The sequence below is a fragment of the Nansenia antarctica genome (assembly GCF_963989245.1).
Source record: "Nansenia antarctica genome assembly, chromosome: 1".
In the NCBI taxonomy this organism is placed as follows: domain Eukaryota; kingdom Metazoa; phylum Chordata; class Actinopteri; order Argentiniformes; family Microstomatidae; genus Nansenia; species Nansenia antarctica.
This window is the reverse complement of record NC_137674.1, coordinates 71,071,996-71,084,593: the sequence shown is the minus strand read 5'-3', so window position 1 is coordinate 71,084,593 and position 12,598 is coordinate 71,071,996. Positions and strand designations below refer to the sequence as shown.

Sequence of the window (12,598 nt, the reverse complement as noted above, 5' to 3'; positions counted from 1 at the left end):
CGTTACTGTGTGTTTAGTCGTCTGTTAGCTAATGTTAATGCTAATGCTAATGCTAATGCTAACGATAGTACTGCTAGTCTAAAGGGTTGCTGGCGCCCCCTGCCTGTATCCTCCTACACTGCCTATTTAGCTCAGAGTTAGTTAGATAACCAGCCCTTCCTAAATTCTACAGTCCTTTTAGCTACTCCCTGGTTACAGTGATGTTGTATCTGCAATGTCAATGTTGAGGAACCAAGCAAAAATAATGTTACTCTTGTGTACAATGAGACATAATAAATGTGATTCTGATTCTGAAGTAAAAAAAACAGATGACCTGCAGTTATCCCTGTTGTACATTCAAAAACTCTTAACAGAATGGTGTAGAGGGATTTTGGATTCCTCGATTTCATTTTGTTTTTGAGTTGAAATCTAAGATCTAAGACTTTTTTTTTTAAAAGGTCTATTTCTCTCAAATTTGTTATCACAAATTTGTTTAAATCAGTGTTAGTGAGCACACAGGTGTGGCATATCAAAATGCTGATTAGACAGCATGATTATTGCACAGGTGTGCCTTAGGCTTGGGGGGCGTCAGTATCTGATGTGACCACCATTTGCCTCACGCAGTGCAACACATCTCCTTCACACAGAGCAACACATCTCCTTCACACAGTGCAACACATCTCATTCACATAGAGCAACACATCTCCTTCACATAGAGCAACACACACTCCTTCACATAGAGGTGATCAGGTTGTTGATTGTGGCCTGTGGAATGTTGGTCCACTCCTCTTCAATGGCTGTGCGAAGTTGCTGGACATTGGCAGGAACTGGAACACTCTGTCGTATACGTCGTTCCAGAGCATCCCAAACACGGTCCACAGGTAACAAGTCCAGTGAATGAGCCTGGCGGACATCCTGAAGAAGTCACATCCTCACTATTTGTCAACTCCTTTGCGATTGTAATGAGCCTGAATTAACATTGCTACTACTATAACTCATGTTTATCTATCATGTTTGGGCCCACAACACCACCTGTACTACAATCTCATTTGAAAGTCCTTTACACACAACACTGCCCTCTAGTGGCTATAAAGAGCCACAAGGTGAGAACGCTTTTATACCCAAACTATAGCAATACATACAGCTTACAATTTAGTATGAAGGCAGTAACATTACAGTAGTTCAATATTTACTGTACAGTACTTTTAAGTTACAATAACAATTGGTACAAGTAATCAAATCCAATCTACTTAGTAGAATATGGTGCCATTTCTTAAAAAAAAAACATACAGTATCCAGATTACCTGTCTCTCACGTATCACTGTTTGGAGATGGTATATCAAAAGGTCCCAAAATCAAACCTCTCCTTTAACAATGATTATTATTCCTCTTACAATATTAAATATATGCAAACAATCAATCTCATATAGTCCATCATGGCACTGGAGTTAGGGCACTTTGTGGCACAAGGCAATGAGGTCAGCCCTGAGTTGACGAAAGGACGGTCTGTTGCTGGGGTCGTGCTGCCAGCAGCCAGACATGAGGCCGTAGATATCCGCTGGACAGGAAGTTGGGGCAGGCATCCGGTATCCTAGGAGACAAAATAACTTCGATGTAAACTTTGGAGGATCTGATTCAGCCGGTGTCTATCTATCTCTAACTATTTCTCTCTGAACTCATCAAGAGCCTGTAGTGTAGACCAGCGGTTCCCAACCTTTTTGGACTCAAGGCCCACTTAAACATTTCAAAAGTATTCGCGGCCCACACAGGCATTTTACGCATGCGTACATTTTTTGGGAGTGTCATTATTCTCCATAAGTTCCTATCTATCGGTATCACACTGATGATGCATTCTTTGAAGGTTTTAAAGAAAAAAATACAGTACCATTTTTTTTTTACATGATTTGGTGGCCCACTATCGCGGCCCACCAGAGGGCCCATAGGTTGGGAATCGATGGTGTAGACCAGGGGTCACCAACGACATTTGTCCAAGGGCCAGAATTTTTCGAAGCATACACTGTGGGGGCTGGACTTATATATATTTATTTATTTTATTTCGGTATAATTAGCATATTATTGTTTAATATTTTCACTTTCTTACTAAATGTATGTTATTAATGGCTTATCAGTGTTAACAGACTCCTGACACCTATACTGCAGCCAGCCACCAGGGGGCGATCAAGATATTTTGGCTTCACTTCATTGTAATCATTTTCAGTTATCAATCAAGCAAAGTGTCACTCTCAAAGAGAGAACCTGAAGTGTAAAATTGACGTGGAAAAACGCTTTAATGAGGAATGGATTGACAAGTACGCATTCATCTTGCCAACATTTAGTAACGCAAAACCTGTATGCCTCATCTGCACTGAAACAGTAGCTGATGAAAAACAATACAATCTTCGCCGTTACAATTATACAAGGCGTGCAGCTTTCAGAGAATCATACCATGAGAAGTCATACCCTGAGACCCATCGCAGAATAATTGCAAACTTAAAAGCTGGATATGGACATGCCAGTGGAATTATTAGCAGAACGTTATCTGAACGAGAGGGCAACTAGTGCATCTCTCTGGGCTGTCTGGGTTCTACAAGCATAACAAGCCATTTACCTCGTTAATTTTTTGACTGAGAAGTTAGTTGTTATTTAAGTCACTGTAATGTGCATGTGAAAAAAATAGCCTATAACACGAAATGTTAAACAAGAGCATGTGAAAAAAAACACGAAATTTTAAATGAGAGCTATGAGTTTGTCCCCATTCTTGCATGCGAATAGGCGCTACTTCTGCCGCATTCCATTTAAAAGACGGAATTAGTTTCAGCTTTGCTACTATACTATACTATTATATACTAGTATACTATACTACTATACGGCTATTTAGAAGCAAGGTTGGAGATTTGTGAATGAGTTAGGTCTAAATCCTCCTGCATTGGTAGAACATATGAATCTATGCTATGGCCACGTTCGTAAATTCTCTCTGAGAGAGTCAGAGCGTCCACGTGACTGCCTCTAGTCCAATCAAATTACTTGGTTCCATGATGACGTTGAATCCAGTGTGCGCTCCGACGAATTTACGAACGCAGCCTATGTTCTAAACGGTATTTCCGTCCTCACATTTTCTGAATTCATTAAATTAATATAAAAAAAACACAAATATTCCACGGGCCCGATGGGAAGCTTTGGTGGGCCGCGGGCCGCCTGTTGGTGATCCATGGTGTAGACAGTCAAGACAAGATTCTGACACCGTGATGTTTGATAGCTAACTGTCCTAGCATAGCTGTGAGTGTACCTTTGTCCACCTCCTCACGGGTCTGTTGGTTGCCCATGCTGGTGTAAGGAGTGGTCCCCCGGGAAAACGTCTCCCACAGGAGAATCCCGAAACTCCACACGTCGCTCTCAGTGGTGTAGCGCCCTGAAAACACAGACAGGGGGCAGCGTTGGCACACTCCGATATTCCATCTCACTGGGAAGTGCAGGGTACGACCACAATCGCCTCTCTAAAACACAACTCACTGTAGCACCACCCCACCATGCTACTCCAACAACAGCATCAGAAAAGTTCCCCTACATTTTTCTTTCCACAAGAAAACTTCCTCGACGCCCCTAACACACTATGTTCTGGCATGTTCTGACAGGGCTCTGTGTTAACGTCACTCTCTTCACCTCAGAGCAGCACAGGTCTGTTACGCAGGGGCCCCATGCATCTGACATTCATACCGGTCATGAATAAGTCATACGGTGGTGTGGATGGATAGAGGCGGACAGATAGAGATAGAGAGAGAGAGAGGGAGAGATGAATAAGAGAGGAGGGAGGGCTGGGTTCTGGTGTTGTGGCCGCGGGGCCCGAGGCAGACGGGCTGTACCGTAGTTGAGGGCCTCGGGCGCGGTCCATTTGACAGGGATCTGTTTGAGGCCGCCCGTGGCCGAGTAGACCCCGTCTTCCTCCTCGCGGGACATCCCAAAGTCACTGATCTTCACCGTGCTCTGCTCCCCGACCAGACAGTTACGTGCTGCCAGGTCTCTACAGAGAGAGAGAGAGAGAGAGAGAGAGAGAGAGAGAGAGAGAGAGAGAGAGAGAGAGAGAGGAAGAGAGAGAGGGAGAGAGGGAGGGAGAGAGGGAGGGAGGGAGGGAGAGAGGGAGGGAGAGAGGGAGGGGGAGAGGGAGGGGGAGAGGGAGGGAGAGAGGGAGGGGGAGAGGGAGGGGGAGAGGGAGGGAGAGAGGGAGAGGGAGGGAGAGAGGGAGAAGGAGGGAGGGAGGGAGGGAGGGAGGGGGAGAGGGAGGGGGAGAGGGAGAGAGGGAGGGAGAGAAGGAGAGAGAGAGAGAAAGAGATAAAGAGAGAGAGAGGAGGGAGGGAGAAATTGTAAGAGGAGGGGAGAAAAAGAGGGAGGAGAAAAAGGGATAAAGAAAATGTGAGAAGAAAAGAAATGTGTAAGTCAGAGAGACGAGTAAACAATAATCCCAGAAGCGGGGTACGCAAAAGGCAAAGACAGACACAGACAAGAGTGAAGAAATAGAGAAAGAGAAGAGATAAGGGAGAGATAGAGAGGGAGAGACAGAGGAGAGGACAGAGAGAGAGAGAGAGAGAGAGAGAGAGAGAGAGAGAGAGAAAGAGAATGATCTCTCTCATCTTCTAAGGGCTCAGGGAAGCCTGTAATTGCAGTAGCAGGTTGACATGCGGTGTTCAGAGGTAACCAGCTCAGATCTCAGATCTGTCCCAGCTGGGCTAATTATCCTGCACTTCTCTGATGAGCCAAACCCTCTATCCTGTCCTCCACCACCACACTGACTCTATCCTGTCACCACCACACTGACAATCTCCTCAGAGACACTCACTGCCTATAGTAGTCACTGTTCTATATCGTGGAGCTCCGCCCCATAGGGGAGCTCTGCTCCTATTGGTTTACCCGCTACCTAAAGTAGCCAATGACTGAATTTTTCAATGCCTGCGCCCGCCTGGGGTGCTATATAAAGGGGCGTACTTCGCTCCCTCATTCTCCCAAAAAGTTCAGCACGGGTTTATATCTGAAGACTGAGAAGGACGACTACTAAGACTGGAGGACCCGCCAGACTTTTCCCTTCAGCGATGGATCGTCCGCCGCCGACCACGAAGAAGTTCCTCCGGGACACCTGCCGCTGCGATTTTCTAGCAGCGGAGGACAAGCAAGAACGGCGTTCTGGGCAGGCACCTCCCCAAGTAGGGATGGTCCCGCCCGCTCAGCCGGCCCTGACATCACGCCGCCCTCACCCAGCTGAGTGGTCGGTGCCGATGTCAGAATCAGAAAGCTCTGATGAGAGCGAGCTGCAGGTAGAGCACGTGCTCCCCGCCCTCGCCGCCCCACCTCGGTGCGCAGGCGGCGGCAGCGGCGAATAACATCGCCGTGTTAACGCCGCCATTGCGAAAATCATCCGCCGTGGTGACGAATAGACCGTCAACGACTGCGAAACGGAGTTTTCGGCGTGATGCGGCACTGGCTCTACCTCTAAACGACGGAGCCATGCCCCACTCGGCATCCCCAGCCCACACCGCTGACCACTGGGAGGGCCCGCTACGGCCCCCCACGGTAGCGTGGCCCGGTTTCACTGGCGGAGGGGTCGGTAATGACCCCACCACCGGTTTCCTCTTCATGGCTGCTACCTCATAAAGAGGCAAAAGAAGGAAAATCCCCACCTTACTTTTTCAGTAAAGGAGATTTTTCCCATACGGCGTTCTGGGCAGGCACCTCCCCAAGTAGGGATGGTCCCGCCCGCTCAGCCGGCCCTGACTTCACGCCGCCCTCACCCAGCTGAGTGGTCGGTGCCGGTGTCAGAATCAGAAAGCTCTGATGAGAGCGAGCGGCAGGTAGAGCACGTGCTCCCCGCCCTCGCCGCCCCATCTCGGTGCGCAGGCGGCGGCAGCGACGAATAACATCGCCGTGTTTAACGCCGCCATTGCGAAAATCATCCGCCGTGGTGACGAATAGACCGTCAACGACTGCGAAACGGAGTTTTCGGCGTGATGCGGCACTGGCTCTACCTCTAAACGACGGAGCCATGCCCCACTCTGCATCCCCAGCCCCCGCCGCTGACCACTGGGAGGGCCCGCTACGGCCCCCCACGGCAGCGTGGCCCGGTTTTCACTGGCGGAGGGGTCGGTAATGACCCCACCACCGGTTTCCTCTTCATGGCTGCTACCTCATAAAGAGGCAAAAGAAGGAAAATCCCCACCTTACTTTTTCAGTAAAGGAGATTTTTCCCATGTTATCTACCGGAGCGGAGACCCACCTGCCTTGTCGGAGCGTGGTCCAATCACTACCGGTTAGAAACAAGGCGGAGACTGGCCCAGCTTACCAGCGTGTGGCCAGCTCTCTGCCTAGCGGACTAACCCCTATCACGACACAAAGGGGGTTAAACACCCCTGTCTGTAGCCGTATGGAGGGACCGTTATTACATCAAAAACTCCTCCATGTCTATCAAGACCTGGCCCAGCTCATGAGCGTGCGGCCGGTTTTTTGGTTATCAGGCATAATAAACCTACGTCGATAAAGGGCATTGTTACTCAAAACAAGCACTCTTTACAGACGGCAAACCATCCCTAAGGAGGATTTTCCATGGTATCTACCAGAGCGGAGACCCACCTGCCTTGTCAGAGTGTGGTCGAATTGCTACCGGTTAGAAACAAGGCGGAGACTGGCCCAGCTTACCGGCGTGTGGCCAGCTCTCTGCCTAGTGGACTTACCCCTATCACGACACGAGGCGGGTTAAACACCCCTGTCTGTAGCCGTATAGAGGGACCGTTATCTACCAGAGCGGAGATCGACCTGCCTTGTCAGAGTGTGGTCGACTCGCTACCGGTTAGAAACAAACCGGAGACTGGCCCAGCTTACCGGCGTGTGGCCAGCTCTCTGCCTAACGGACTTACCCCTATCACGACACGTAGCGGGTTAAACACCCCTGTATGTAGCCGTATAGAGGGGTCGTTATGTACATCAAAAGCCCCTCCATGTCTATCAAGACCTGGCCCAGCTCATGAGCGTGCGGCCGGTTCTTTGATTATCAGGCATAATAAACCTGCGTCAATAAAGAGCATTGTTACACATAACAAACACTCTTTACAGACGGCAGCCCATCCCTTTCGAAATGACCCCACCTTGGGCTGTGCCACCTCCTCGGTGTGCAGCGGCGGCTGGGATCATACAGAAATTCAAGTTTTTTCTGTCGACTGCACCACAACAGACGGTCCAGCCGCTGTCGTTGCGTTATGCAGAATGACTAGAAGGGACAGGTATTCTGTCGGGTTGGCTAGACAGGACATTGAGGAGGGGATATGCACTACAGTTCATTCAGCCTCCTCCGCCCTTCAGGGGCGTGAGAGAGACTGTTTTTTGTCCTGCCCGATAAAGACACGTGCGCTCCAGGAGGAGATTACGAATCTCCTAACAAAGGGCGCAGTGACATTGGTTCCGAGGGACCAGTGGGACATGAGATGGTACTCCCCGTATTTCCTTGTCCCAAAGAATTCGGGAGACATGAGACCCATACTAGATTTCAGGGTCCTCAACGAGAGAGTGGCGAAACGCCCCTTTCGTAGATACCTGAGGGTCGCGTATTTCGTGTGCCAATCACAGAGTGGCACAGGAAATTCCTACGTTTTGCTTTCCAAGGGAAGGTTTACGAGTACACGCGCCTGCCCTTCGGGTGCACGCTTGCTCCTCGTTTTTTCTCCAAATGCGTGCAGACAGCACTCGAACCACTGAGGCGAAACGAGATACGCATATTAGCATATCTCGACGACCTACTGGTCTTGGCCCAATGCCCAAATCGAGCCATTCGGGACGCAACCTCACTGGTGCAGCACCTCACTCAGCTGGGGTTAGCTGTAAACTGGACAGAGAGTGCTCCGTGGCCGGCTCAACAGTTTTCCTATCTAGGCATTCAGTTGGATACTGCCGAGATGAGGGCCAGTTTATCGGCACCACGGAGAGCGACACTGACGTCAGCTCTCCGGGTGTGTCGAGTGACAAATACAATCACCGCTCTGTCAAGGATGTCCTTACTAGGACTGATGTCTGCAGCCCATGTAGTGGTCCCCTTAGGCCTGTTACACATGCGCAGACTGCAGAGGTGGTTCGCACGACTGCGACGGGTTCCAGTGAGACGCCGTCGCAAGTTGATTGTAATACAGAGATCGGTCAAAACCGACCTGAGCTACTGGAGAGACCCGCGCGTCATCGCGCGCGGAGTCGCCTGAGTTCGCTGAAAGCTCTCCACATTCCAGGTCTGCTCAACGAAGGAGCAGATCTGTTATCACGGGGAGGCCCGAGGGACGACGACTGGAGGTTAGCACCCTCCATTGTGTCGCTGATTTGGGCACGGTTCGGGCAAGCAGAAGTGGTTCTGTTTGCGTCACGGACGAATGCGCAGTGTCGCCTTTGGTTCTCCCTGCGCGAACAGGACAACCCGCCATTGGGAGTCGATACATTCGCACACCACCCATGGCCGAGGGTCCTGTTATACGCGTTCCCACCCCTGACATCTATCCTCCCACTGTTGGCACGAGTGAGGTCAGAGAGGCTAGAGTTAATTCTTGTAGCCCCGGACCGTCCCGGAGCCCCGTGGTTTCCGGAACTGATGGAGATGTTGGTAGAGGGCCCATGGCCCATACCTCATCGACAAGATGCACTCTCTCAAGCCGGAGGCTTGGTGAAGGGGCCGCCTATGAGGGGGGGCCCCTCATGGCCTGGTTACTGAGAGGGATTGTTAGAACGCAGGGGTCTGACAGACGCGGTCATTCAGACCATTCAGAGTGCGCGCGCGCAATCCACTGCAAAGGGATATGCGGCGCGCTGGCGAGTTTTACACAGTGGTGTGAGGGACAGGACGTTGACCCTGTCTGTTGTCGGGTCGAAACGTTCTTGTGCTTCTTACAGTCGCTGTTAACAAGGGATTGGCGGCGGGAACTATTAAAGTTTACGCGGCTGCCATCTCAGCTTGTCATGAGGGTTTTGCGACAACGACACTGGTTTTTCAGTCATTCGCTGGTTAAGCGTTTTTTGACTGGAGTGTGTAGGCTTAGACGCCCTCATAGGACTCTAATGCCAAAATGGGACCTGTCGATTGTGCTAGAGGCGCTGTGCGTGCCCCCATTCGAACCCATTATCACTGTGTCGTTGCGTTTTATTGTCTCTCAAGACGAGTCTACTCCTCGCCTTGACTACGGCTGAGCGAGTGAGTGATTTGTGCGCTCTCTCGTCACGGGCAGATTGTTTGATCATATCTGATGACGAAACAAAAGCTGTATTACGCCCTAACCCGGCTTTTATCCCTACGGTTAATCGTGGGTTTAGGGTTCAGAGCTGTGCTCTGAGCGCCTCTTTTTCCTCCTCCTCACGACGGAGAGAGGGAGAGGCGTTTTACATTGTATTGTCCGGTGCGCGCGTTGGCACAATATGTGAAGCGCGAGGCAGGACTGAGATCTTCTCCCCGGCTTCTGATCTGCTATGGCGGACAGAAAGCCGGGACACCACTCTCGAAGCAGAGGCTGTCCCTTTGGATTTGCGAGGCTATTAGCCTCGCATACGAATCGAAGGGGCAGCCCGTGCCGACTGGCATTCGGGCTCATTCCACCAGGGGCATGGCCGCATCAGTGGCCATTCTCAGGGGAGTGGGAGTGGAGGAGATATGTGTGGCGGCGTCTTGGTCGTCGCCATCACTTTTTATACGGTGTTACTTGAAGATATTTCTTCCTCATCCTTTTCTCATTCTGTCCTCAGTTTTGCTGATGACTGATGTAGTGGGGAAGGCACTTGGATTACCCTGGTCATGGGATTCTATTCAAATGCTGTCAGGATGAATACGGATGTGCCTGGGAAGGGACCCTCCTCCAGGACATGTTCCGTTAGATCAACAACCCTACGTGCTCACGTAAGGGTTAGGTCAGTGATATTCTTCCTCAATCCTTTCTCATTCTGTCCTCAGTTTGCTGATGACTGATGTTGTGGGAAGGGCACTTGGATTACCCTGGTCATGGGGATTCTATTCAAGTGCTGTCAGGATGAATACGGATGTGCCTGGGGAGGGGACCCTCCTCCAGGACATGTCTGTTAGATCAACAACCCAACGTAAGGGTTGGGTAAGTGATATTTCTTCCTCATCCTTTTCTCATTCTGTCCTCAGTTTGCTGAGGACTGATGTAGTGGGGATGGCACTTGGATTACCCTGGTTGGGGATGCTATTCAAGTGCTGTCAGGATGATTACGGATGTGCCTGGGGAGGGGACCCTCCTCCAGGACATGTTCCGTTAGATCTACAACCCTGCGTGCTCACGTAAGGGCTAGATCAGTGGAGCAGACTCGGTGTGGGTTGGGCCAACTTTTTAAGGTTGTCTTGAACCAACATCAGTGGTCAGCTCCGGGTGCCGCTGAGATTGTTTTCGGATTAATAGTCTCAGTGGGGGTACATTGGCCTCGCTCGCTCCGCCTAAACCAATAGGAGCAGAGCTCCCCTATGGGGCGGAGCTCCACGATATAGAACGATAGTTATGGAGATAGACTCCAGTTCTATGAGTGGAGCGGAGCCCCATAGGGCTGCTGGCCCACTTCGACTCGTTCAAACCCGGCTGTTTTGTATGTTTGGGAGAATGAGGGAGCGAAGTACGCCCCTTTATATAGCACCCCAGGCGGGCGCAGGCATTGAAAAATTCAGTCATTGGCTACTTTAGGTAGCGGGTAAACCAATAGGAGCAGAGCTCCCCTATGGGGCTCCGCTCCACTCATAGAACTGGAGTCTATCTCCATAACTATCGTATTCACAGTCCTAAAATACTATTTTCTATTCATTGATTGATTGATTGATTGATTTCTTTATTTCTACCTACAGGACCAGTTGCCAGTTATTTATACACTCACCAAACACTTTATTAGGAACACCTGAACACCTTCTCATTCATGTGTGGTGTAATGGTGTGGGGAATGTTTTCTTGACACACTTTGGGCCTGCTAATACCAATCAATCATCCCTTGAATGCCACAGCCTATTTGAGTATTGTCTCTGACCATGTGCATCCCTTCATGGCCACAATGTGCCCATCTTCTAATGGCTACTTCCAGCATGATAACGCACCGTGTCATAAAGCACAAGTCGTCTCAAAACTGGTTTCATGAACATGACAATGAGTTCAGTGTTCTTCAGTGGCTTTACCAGTCTCCGGATATGAATCCAATAGAACATATTTGGGATGTGGTAGAACGGGAGATTTACAGCTTGAAAGGGAACATGAAAAATCTTGAATTGCCTGATGCAATCATGTCATCATGGACCAGAATCTCAAAGGAATGTTTCCAACATCTTGTGGAATCAATGGCACAAAGAATTGAGGCTGTTTTGAGAGCAAAGGGAGGCCCTATCCAGTGTTAGTATAGTGTTCCTAATAAAGTGTTCGGTGAGTGTACATACAGGACCATGCACATGCTCTTACATATTTGTACATATTTGATGCATTCAAAATGCACCATGTCTTACGCAAGCTGCTTTTTATCTGCAATCACTGGCTTTGAGAATTCATTTAGCTTTTAGAATTGATGGATGTGGAAAGTAGAAAGTAGTTTAAAAGGACAATATAGTGTTGACTATTGACCATAAACGACATGTCATCATACTTGCCATATGTGACGACAGCTGGTGAAAGTGGGAACAAGTCGGCAACGGCAACCAAAATGTTCCAACTTTTGTTCAGAAAAAATACCTATAAATGTCAACGTTGTTGAAAATCAATGACACACTCTCTAATCAAGTCAAAACATTACAATGCAATGGATTCGGTGAGGAGTAATCCCCATTGAGTTGTCATTATTGTGTGTCATTGATTTTCGACAACAGTGTAATTTATTGAAATTTTTCAGAATAAAAGTCAGAACGTTTGGTCAGTTGCCGACTTGTTCCCACTTTCGCCGGCTGCCGTCACGTGTTGTAAGGCTGCCTGAACCCCCTCTACGTGCAGCGTCTGAGAGCTCCCAGCTCCTCCTCACCGGTGGATGCATCTCTTCTCCTCCAGGTACTCCATGCCAGCGGCCACATTCTCCGACATTTTCACCAACATCCTGGGCTTCAGGTGGTGACCTTCACACCGCAGGAACGACAGGAAGTCACCCCCTGCCAGAACAAGATCACACACATATTCTAAATGCTTTATTTATGTCCACATAAATACAAAGTGCATTAAGGACATACACACTAACAGTGCAATCAGTTCATTGGGAGTCATTCATTTACGTTTGTGACTATACAGCAATCATCATACATATACAATATTAACCCAGAGAGGATGTTTCAAACGTGAGTTAACAGATACAATAGCATTACTGTAAACTATATCTACTCTAAGGGTACAAAAAGCAATGCTGTCTCCATATTGAGCAGCTACCGATAATAGCAGATATAGAGCTCAACATCTCTATACATGTATATATATATACACATCTATATTGGAGATGTAGCCCATCACACACGCACACATACACGCACGCACACACACAACATCAGTGTTATGATGGATACTGTGGATACTAGTTTCAGTGTTCCAGACGTGGTCTGGTGTTTGGGGCCTCACCCTGTACCAGCTCCATGGTAAATGGTAAATGTACTGCA

At 49.1% G+C, this 12,598-nt stretch overlaps 1 protein-coding gene across 1 annotated transcript in view; it reads right to left on the bottom strand.

Moving 5' to 3' along the window:
• Window positions 1-1,427: 1,427 nt before the first annotated feature.
• The window catches only part of fes (FES proto-oncogene, tyrosine kinase), a gene marked incomplete at both ends in the record, with an annotated part of 35,122 nt that continues 23,951 nt past the window's right edge, over window positions 1,428-12,598 (bottom strand). The window contains 4 exons of the mRNA XM_080525739.1: window positions 1,428-1,570; window positions 3,266-3,388; window positions 3,840-3,997; window positions 11,980-12,103. Coding sequence (XP_080381865.1) covers window positions 1,428-1,570; window positions 3,266-3,388; window positions 3,840-3,997; window positions 11,980-12,103 — 548 coding nt within the window. The remainder of the gene's footprint in view (window positions 1,571-3,265; window positions 3,389-3,839; window positions 3,998-11,979; window positions 12,104-12,598) is intronic.